At 43.1% G+C, this 10,197-nt stretch overlaps 2 protein-coding genes across 3 annotated transcripts; one reads left to right on the top strand and one right to left on the bottom strand.

Annotated features, from left to right (window-relative positions):
- The first annotated feature begins 1,687 nt into the window (after positions 1–1,687).
- SARC_06911 (hypothetical protein) lies at positions 1,688–3,986 on the top strand. Its single transcript, XM_014299168.1, has one exon. It carries the CDS (start codon positions 1,730–1,732, stop codon positions 3,932–3,934), a length of 2,205 nt encoding a protein of 734 aa, XP_014154643.1. The 5' UTR covers positions 1,688–1,729; the 3' UTR covers positions 3,935–3,986.
- Positions 3,987–4,970: 984 nt separating this feature from the next.
- Positions 4,971–8,153, bottom strand: SARC_06910 (the record flags this gene model as incomplete). 2 transcript variants are annotated; one of them, XM_014299167.1, is made up of 6 exons in its annotated part: positions 4,971–5,836; positions 5,936–6,198; positions 6,349–6,489; positions 6,586–6,749; positions 6,842–8,002; positions 8,086–8,153. In XM_014299167.1, 4 exons carry the CDS (start codon positions 8,151–8,153, stop codon positions 6,443–6,445), a joined length of 1,440 nt encoding a protein of 479 aa, XP_014154642.1. In that variant the 3' UTR covers positions 4,971–5,836; positions 5,936–6,198; positions 6,349–6,442. The 2 variants fall into 2 exon arrangements, with proteins under 2 accessions (XP_014154642.1, XP_014154641.1); XM_014299166.1 differs by lacking the exon at positions 6,586–6,749.
- Between the last annotated feature and the right edge of the window lie 2,044 nt (positions 8,154–10,197).

Raw genomic sequence — 10,197 nt, 5'->3', positions numbered from 1 at the left:
GCACTGTAGTTGGAAAGCAGGATGTGACAGTATTAGGAAATTTGAAAAATATATATAATGCTCCGATTTTGAATCCAGGGGAATACAATGAGGTTGGAAACCAGAGGAGGGAATGGACGATTTGGAATTAGAAACTTAGCCTTCTAAATTTTTTAAAAGGCTAGTTAGAAATCAGAATAAGGAGTTTGAGGTGTATTATCGGACTTCTGTTGAGCTCTTTATCTGGACCTTGTTTAAAAAAAAAAGTATATATAGTTCTTAGGGACATTTTTAAAATAGCTATGCTTTTAGTGGGACCAATGCATGAAATCTCATAAACCCTAAAATAATAAAAACAATAAAATTTACGACTGTATGTATGTCAACATGTCCAGTATGTAATAAATCTAAACGACATACGACATGTTTCAGACGACACGTCGCGACGGTCGTTTACATGTTGTTTTTTTCAGACTACATGTGGCGACCTCATACCAGCCCAGAGTAGAGAGACTCTCTACTAGTCTCTACTACTAGTAGAGAGTAGAGAGAGAGAGTATAGTAGCGAGCACGAGGTAAATATAGAGTAGGATTGGGGAGAGTGGACTACTGGCCTTATAGTGTGTGAAGAGACTGGGCCCCTCTGGAGAGTGGGGGGAGAATAGTTGGAGCCTGGACTCTGGAGAATGGAGAGTTGGTGACTAAATTCTAAAGTAAGGAGTAAGGACTATTATTGTGGGTTGTAAATATTTCTAAAAAATATTTGTTCGTAGAGAAGTCCGGAGGTCGGAGGACGGAGGGTCGGAGGCTATGCAGTATTTTGCTCATATCTACTCCCATACGGCAGTCTAAATCCCGTAAATATTTATTGAAGAGGTGGTCCTCAATATTTAGTTATTTACCAACTTCTGTATACAGGATTCTTCTCGACTCTCGAGAGTCTATTCATTTATGCAAGTATTTTATTGATATACAAAAAAAATGAAGAGAATATTGGGATTTTTATTTAAAACAAAACTATATACGCGCCCTTTATTTTTTAGTTATAAATAGGTCTATTAACTTGGTCCCTAATATGATATTTAAAGCCCCACAAACTAGGCGCTCGAAGGCCCAAGGCCCAACTCCCAAAGGCCCCAAGGTTAAGCCAGGGCCAACACAATTAGAGAGAAAGGCCCGACGCCTAAAAATCAAGGGCGCTTTCTGAAGTATTTTTTTTGCCTTTTGGGAACTTGGGACTTCTTGAAATTGGGACAGTTGGGAGACACTCAAATGTTTTTAGTGATAAAAATAAAGACAAGTCAAATCAATAGGAGTAAACTAAAATTTGATTTGATTTCTTTATAGTGCCCTTGCACCCTGCTATTCTGCTAAACCAATACATTGAAATCAAATTTGCATATCTTACCTGAAAAAATATCGATAAATATTGAACATAGCCTTCTATTCCAAAATTAAAAAAATACTCTCAAACTCATTGCCAAATAAGGTTATATTTACTAGCAGACATCTACATACTATATATTGAACACGGACCAATAACAAGTAGGCGGCGGAACAGCGCGTGAAATAGTCTACTTTATAGAGAGAGACCAGAGAGAAAACTTATTGATAGTCAGAAATGGAAAAACAAACAGCATTCTAAATATGTCATTTCATATGGCCATAGCATATACAAATAGAAGTGAGATCCTATTTTGTAGACACACTTTCATCAAGTTCAGAAGTGCAAAGCAACACTGTGACTTAAATGAGAATGAAGTTCGCATACGCACTGCATGCTGCAGTGATATGTGTGACGTCGGCCGCTCTAGACGACACCTACAAGCCTGCGTCAGACTTCACGAAACAATCAATCGCTGACTCTGTTGTCAATCTTGACTTTTCAGATTTCACGGTCTTTGAGAATGTAGACCGAGGATTTGTAGTAGCACCGGAAAGTCTTAAAGTTGTTGACGAGAATGGTAGTGTGGCATCGAATCCCGACCCCTTTCTGGCGATGGTTAGCAATGACAAGCCGTGTCCAGAGAGTGTCAATCCGTCTACCTGGCAACAGGCCCAGATGATGTCCAGAGTGGGAGTATATAAAGTTATGGACAAGGTGTATCAAGTCCGTGGATTCGATTTGGCCGTGATGACCATAGTTGAAGCACCTCTCGGTCTTATCGTGTTCGATCCTCTGGGCACCAAAGCAACTTCGAGAGCTGCATTCGACTACTATTTGAATGAGGTAGGACCAAACACGGGAGCGAATCTGACACTAGCCGCTGTAGTATACACCCACTCCCACATGGATCACTTTGGTGGGGTGCTAGGTCTAGTGGATGATGAAATTTGGGCTCAAGGAAATATCCAGATTGTTGCGCCTCTTAATTTTGCAGAAGAGGCATTATCTGAGAACTACATGGTGATTGGTAATATGGGTAGACGAGCATGGTGGCAATTTGGCAATCTTCTACCGGCTAATGAAAACGCAAGTATACATGCTGGTCTAGCGTTCACACAAGCCAACTCAGTATTTACTTTTGCTGCAGACACGCTCGAGATAAAAGAGGACATCGAAACACACACCATTGCCGGTGTAACGTTCGAGTTTATGCTCACTTTGAGTGCGGAGGCACCCGCCGAAATGCACTCGTGGGTTGAAGACTGGGGGTTGCTCAATACTGGCGAGAATGCCGTCATGTCCACACATAACTTTTTAACACTCCGAGGAGCGAAGGCCAGGGATACAATGAAGTGGTCGACGGCTATCCAAGAAACCCTCCAGAGATATGGTGATCGGGTGCAAGTGTTGATCGGTCAGCACCACTGGCCAAAGTTTGGTAACGGGGCCGTCGTTGAGCATCTCACCATGACTCGCGACTACATCAAATTCACACATGATCAGTCAGTTCGCCTACTCAATCTTGGATTCGGGATGGAAGAAATCAGTGAGACCATTCAAATGCCAAAGTCCCTGGACTCGTACTTTAACACACGTGGTCACTATGGTCACCTTAAACACAACTCCAAGGAGGTATATCAGTTCTACGTTGGCTGGTGGGATGGTAACCCCGCGGCTTTACAGCGTCTGCCCCCGGTAGAGAGAGCCCAGCAATTTGTAGCTGACATGGGTGGGATCGAGGCGGTAATGAAGCGCGGTCAATGGCATTATGATAATGGTAACTACCGATGGTGTGCTGAGAGTATGAACCAGGCTGTGTTCAGCGATCCTTCGAATATGGATGCGAAATATCTTCAAGCGGACTGTATGGAGCAAATCGGCTATGCAGAAGAAAGTGGTATCCGTCGAAACTTCATGCTGACGGGTGTTCAAGAGCTACGTCATGGTAAATCGGCGTACCCTGAGCCTGCTTTGGACGCATCGTTCCTGTTGCAAATGCCCTTATGGATGATGTTGCAGAGTTTGGAGATCATAATTGATCCCATAAAGGCCGAGAAGTCCAATGGTTTGTCACTTAACTTGGAGGTGAAAGATACCAACGAGAAGTTTAACCTAATCATATCTCACGCCGTCCTGGTCTCGATTGCTGTTGATGAACTACCTACAACTGCCCGTGTCACCCTTACGGCTGATAGCAAGCTGGCAATGATACTTGCACTAACTAACGGGGATACCTCTGGTGTGAGTGTTGCAGGAGACCTGACTGCCTTCACAGAGCTTATGGGTTGCTTGTCCACTGTATCAGATGGAACTTGGAACATCATAGAACCGAGAGAATTCTACGAACCGAAAGCTCAAAATACTTACCCTCAATCAGAGGATCTGGCATCGTCAGAGGAACAAACGTCTTCCTCCTCTAGCGACGATGACGGTCTCTCCACTGGTGCTTGGGTAGGTATTTGTATTGCCTGTGTCGTAGTTAGTGGTGCTGTGGGAGCTTTTGCGATGAGAAAGATGTCAAAGTCACGAGAGTCCAACTCCATTACGGAGTCTACAACCGACCTTTGAAGGAATGAAGTGTAAGCTAGTACCTAATTTTAATAAAAAAATGAATTCACCATATTATAAACGTTCAGACTGATTAGGAGAACGCGAGTATTGTTTATATGTTGCACACAATATACAACTTTATATGTACATATATGAATGCTTAGATCTAAACTCGTATTACACACATACATATACATCCATGCATGTTATACTAACTACATACATGCATACATTTTTGTACACACACACATATATATATTTCTATTTATATATATATAGTATACTCTCATCAACTACTATTTATTTATTACGTATTATACATCTCCGGGGAAGCTCTACCGGTCTGACCTTATCAGTTGCCTTTATCTTTTTAGTTGTCTTCATTGGTTTGTATCGCATGGGCACCGGCTACGTTAACGCAAGTAATAGGCACAATCAGCAGTGCATTGTCACCAGATGTCACCGTTTGGTGTCCTTGATGTCATGGCCCGTTACAGTTCACGTCACTTTTGCAAAGACAGCAATGAAACTGTTGCAATCCTTTAAGATGGATTCGACGTGTCACACAAACGGCAACATAGCTGGTAATAAAGACCACCGAGTGAACATAGTACCAACCCCCTTGCAATCTCAATCCCTCCCCAACCCTTGGTCGAAGAATATCTGCCAGCATTTGTTGCAAATTTGCATGTAAGACTATTTATATAACATTTTTTGTTGTCGCAAGCAGAACTAATACTAGTACAAATCAGCATTACTACGGAATTTCTGTTCGACGACAGTATCCTGTTCGTCCACAGCATCAAGCTGAACCCTGACAGCATAAATACCTTCGTCGTATCGTACTGTTCTTTAATATCTGAAACGTATCTTCAGGAATATATCGAGAAAACCTCCCTCTCGCGGAGCAACGAATTGTGAGGAGTGGTCGCCACCTGCCCTAAAATACAATATACTTCGAGCCGACGTTACCAACCCGAAGACTATAAATATATCCAGGTCCTATCAGAGGATAGCGACTGCAAAACAACATCAAAGATTGAAATAGTATCAACCTAACTAACAGTCAATTTATTTTATTATGTAGATTACTCAGTTGCAATAGGATATCCTGACTCTATCCAATATAAACCCAGGACTAATATCCGTACGAAGGACTAATATCCGTACGATGGCTCGCAATCGGCAAACCGGACATCTGCGCATTCAGCAGTGTCCGTGTTCAAGGTCAATGGGCACCATCCGTCTGCGTTTGCGGGGAATTTGGCCCTACCTGCTGTGTGGAACCCGATAGTATCGCAAACAGAAGTCACACTCAGGGGCATATTCATTGTGCAATCCACCATGCAGCTGCCTAGACCCGGCCTTTTCTTGATCGTTGAGAGACACCCATTGATTTGGCAGCGTCACAGTAAAAGCATCTGGACGTGAAGTATTCGGTGTTGAGCACAGGCTTATCCCTGTATTCGGAGGGAACACGGATACAGTATTCAAATTAACAACGGTTTCAATGCCTCAGCATGCGCAGTATGTTTCCTATCATATTTTCGAGTCCTCATTTGAAGGAGTACCAAGAAACGAATAAAATGATCAGTAGCTGAAGGATATCAGATGAAAGTTTTCAAAGAGTGCAGCTATATTTTTACCGAGCCGATGTAAACGACATTGTCATCGCTTTGATGCTTGAAATATGGTAGACTCTATGTCACCTTGTTGTTTGTCTTATCTGTGGAGGAAGGGCCAATAATTATCAGTATTTCCGTTGATGAAGGCTTCCTCGTTTACCACCTTATCGTATGTGTCACTCAGAAGGAACGCGAATTCATTCGAATTCTTCAGTGCTACGGACATGCCTCGTGCATGTGCCTGTCTCACACACCACTTATCAAACTGCAACTGAAGAGTCAGGTCAATGTTTCCCTGTATTTGGAGAGAGCATATATACCGGAACGGGGTAAGAATGCATGCGGTATCAAAGGTTGTGATCACATTAAAAAACCGATAAATATAAACACCCACCTCTAGTCCATGTTCCTGAATAATTATGTCCGGATTGTCCAACTCCAATGCATCGCATCCCTTTGCCTTTGCAGCATCGAAGCGATCCATCATTATCGGTCCGATAATATCAATTCGGCGCAGATCTAACCAGGCCTCGTCGTTGAATACATCACCAGTACCAAACAGTAGAGGTCCACCTTTAATAAAATCAGGAAACAAGGCCTGATCCGCTCTCCAATCCTCATAACTTCCAGCCGAAAAATAGCACAGCACCTTTCGCCCTGTGATCACGACATAAAGTACTTGTCAAACACAATTTAAAAGCTATAGAACAAAAATTGAACTACACACCGAACTGATATAGAAACGCAACGTCTCAGAAGTTCTCAGAACTTAACCGTGTCCATCTATTTGCAAGCTCGCAAATTTACCTGCTGCGTGGAGAGACGCTATTTTACTAGCGGGCGTATCGAAATCGACATCGTATAGTGGGACATCATGCGATTCGTCGATCGTATCCTGTAATTACCACTGCCACCTGATTCCTTTTTTGGGTCTGAATCTTTCCTCTGCTGCTTTGATTAACCATGTGTAACAGACAAAGTAATCAATTTCGTATAATTGATACTTTTTAAGTATGCTGTGAATGCGACTGGATTGGGACTTACTCTCATGAGTTGCAGAAATAGATATATCGCCGATAACGCGGCCGCAGTCAGTTCCTGTAAATCGACTGTCGCATGTGCATTTGCCGTTAATTGGATCGCATGATCCATGCTCATTGCAGTTCGCGGGGCATGCTACAGCAACGAATCCCGGTGCACTCAGCACGCTGTTCTGAATTAAAGCAACTAGTTAAGGTTAACGATAGGTAATAATTAATGTACCAGCGAACAAACGAGCATAATGCAGCTATATTCCTACCTGTCAATTTGCTCTATCAAGATCCTTGCAGGGCAGAGTTCAGCGAGGAACTTCACTGAAACTCTTCGATCGCTTTGAGTGGTGCCCACGAGAGGGACTGGATGACAGTCAGATGCATTATTTCCTATGGTAGGCAGCACTGTACCGTTGCTCAGAACCAAGCAAGGTGTCGAAAAGGGATATGTTGCTGCTGCGTCCTTACTGTGGTGAGTGTTGTCAGCCACTTTCCACCCATTAGGCAGATACGTCTCTGTGCTTTCACAGTCGCTATCTTCAAATACAACTTGTTCGGGGACAGCTCCTCCTAGTGTCGCATATAGGACGCCGGAAGGCATAACAATGCAATTCTGAATAATTGCGGGTGTGCAATCTAATGGTGTCGTGCCACTAGTTTCTTTGGGCCAGGCACAGATCATGTCATTGCTGATTGGATCACACAAACCACAGTCTCTTGCGCATGTCGAACATGTTTCTCCAGTGGTTGCGCTACACTCTCCATCGCCACATATAGGTGCACAATTACCGCAATCCAATGGACACCTGAAACAACTCTCTGTCGAGCCGCAAACCCCGTTACCACACACGTCCAAAAGTGGACAATCGATAGGGCAGTTATACGGCGTCTCATAGAAGTTGTGGTATCCCAAATCGCTACCAACTTCACAAATCCCATTCCCACACACACTATTAGTTTTAAGGCAATCATCCGGAGCTGATATGCCGTTCTCACCATCTTCGCACACGCCATTTCCAGGTATCGCTGTGCATGGGCAGTCCTGAGGACATGTGCGACACCGTTCACCGTCACCGCATATGCCGTCGCCGCATTGTGCTTTCCACTCCGTCCAAGATGTCGTCAAATTCTCTAGCACCTCTAGCCGCGGTTTCATCAAAGCGATCACTTCCGCGGACAGATTTATCTTCGGAGGAGTGGCAGATGGTGATGGTAAAATCCCGGTGGCAGTAGGTATCCCAGAAGATACGATGGGGGGCGATTCATGCGATGCCGACCCCTGTGCGGTAGCATCACTCGAGGACGAGCTCGAGAAAGTGCCGGTGGCGGCTAAAGCTCCCAAAACGATACCAGCCAGTAATAAAACGGCCAGAATAACACTTGTGATTTTTGCAGATTTTGTACAGCGCCGCTTCGTGCTGGACCAGCTTTGGAGTTGGTTTCGCTCAAATATACACTGACCATCTTAATATTTAAAAGCTGAGATTTCAGCCTTCGGATAGTTACTCACGGCAAGTATGTGATGTGAATCACGTATACAGCTGTACAATTGCTGGCATTTATATCATTCCCCTCCATATTGCGCACGATGCGAACAGACTTTTGGCACCTGTGAGCAAGGCAAATTTGCTGTGTAGTCATCTGAATCGTAGAAATGAAATACAGTTGATTCGCTACGCATAGAACAGAGCACTTCAGGCATGCGGTGTGAGGCTGTGGAGTTTGACTGTCCATAAAATTATCTAATTATATTTTATCATACCACCTATAGAGAACTATGAGTTGCTGCTCATGTGTTTGCATTGTTCTCTGTGCTCCACAGTGGATAACATTCCTTGATATACGATTTCGATGCAGCAAGGTCGAAATTCAAACACCGTAAACCACAGAGAAATCCTGTTCAATTAAAGAGGCACCGGCGTGGGTGTATTTCATAATCTTACTAAGTTGCAGGGACTCACTTCCGTTTGGATACGCAAGCCACGATCCGCCACAGCTACTTTTAATCAGATTTTGTCAAAGTAGTTGTCTTTTCTCGCAAAACGTTGAGGTACAGCTCTATTCCCAGCAGTTTCAAAACTCTACGTATCAGAAGGTATCTTTATATTGTGGCAAATAAGTGTTTAGATAGATGAGTTGACTTCAATTTAATTGTTGTTGGCAACAATGCACAGTGCCTATTGGACTTCGTTATTTGCCTATAGGAAAGTTATGCCTCGCTAACAAGTTGCTGTGTGCAGGACTATATACGTGGATTAAAATTGACCAGTGTTATACTCCGGCCATGGTCTTGAGGAAAAAAATACCTCGCACGAGGCTGCTTGGCTGTTGCCTTGAGTGTGTTCAAATCAACTGGTGGCGCGCTTGAGTTTCTGCATTGTGTATACCTACTTAATATGAGCATGTTATACATATCAAGGAGTTGTCAAGACTACAGTCGGAAGCAACCCGTTTAAGTGAGACCAACAAAATTTGCTGTAGGTAACTACCAGAATTCAATGTGGTCTGTGCAGTGTTCCAAGCAGTTAAATTGTAACCAATAGATCTGCCTATCGCTAGCTTATCCTGCATAGACTTGCAAAATACCACAATGTTTCGCAAGATAATCCGATTAATTTAAACAATCTGTCAAATAACTGTGCGAATAAAGATCATGACCCTCGTGTTCTCTGACACCTAATAGTATATGCACTCGTGGTGTACGTGACATGTACAACTACAACTCAAGTTTTTACGTCGGTACTATGACTTGTCATTACGGCGATTTCCTGGCATTCTCTGTCATTTTATTATCAAAAATGCACACCAGAGCTCATACTACAGCATTTTTATACGACAACGAGATCGTATAACCAGCCTCACAATATCTCACGTTTGTATGATCTGCTAGTGAGTTTATTCGTTCACCTATATTTGTTTAATCTCAAAAAGATGGCCCACGGTCTTTAGCATGTCCATGTATTTCTCTGTGATATTTGTGCCCTACTTCTCTAAATTCACACCATAATCATGCCTTGCTACCTCAGAATGTATAAATGGCTTGTACTCATCACAACTGTGTGACCAAACACCCGTAACCAATACGCCTGAGCATTACCAGCCACTTTTGCGGGTTCATGAGCAAAGTACACAACATTCTCCTCATCTACCGCATGCAAACAGTTGTGTTGACTGTACCCGACTCCATACCAACTACTTCATCATTTCATTTGCTTTCTATGAGTGCACACATCGTCAGTATGCACCTATCTGTATGATTCTACATCGCCTACGGTGTCTGTATGCAGATGCTGTGGGAATTTATCATGCTTTATTATGCTCGATTGCTACACTTCACTATGGGACAATTGAATCGTAGTATATCATTCATTAGCGAATATTGGTGCTGTCGTGAACTTCAAACCCTGATTACCTATGCCACTCGCATACATATGCTCACAATATGTGCATACAATATACTAGTAGACAAATGTATGGCGTCTCACTTTGGACGCCAACCCCCTCTACAGGACCGTGGCAACGCACACCTCTGTATTTGCATATACTCTCTGCCTTCGTTCACAATACTATAAAAAGGTAATCAAACACATTAGTGACTTAGCAACATATTATATATATATTT

This window comes from Sphaeroforma arctica (assembly GCF_001186125.1).
Source record: "Sphaeroforma arctica JP610 unplaced genomic scaffold supercont1.518, whole genome shotgun sequence".
NCBI classification, from domain to species: Eukaryota; class Ichthyosporea; order Ichthyophonida; genus Sphaeroforma; species Sphaeroforma arctica.
This window is presented reverse-complemented; position numbering and strand designations above follow the sequence as displayed.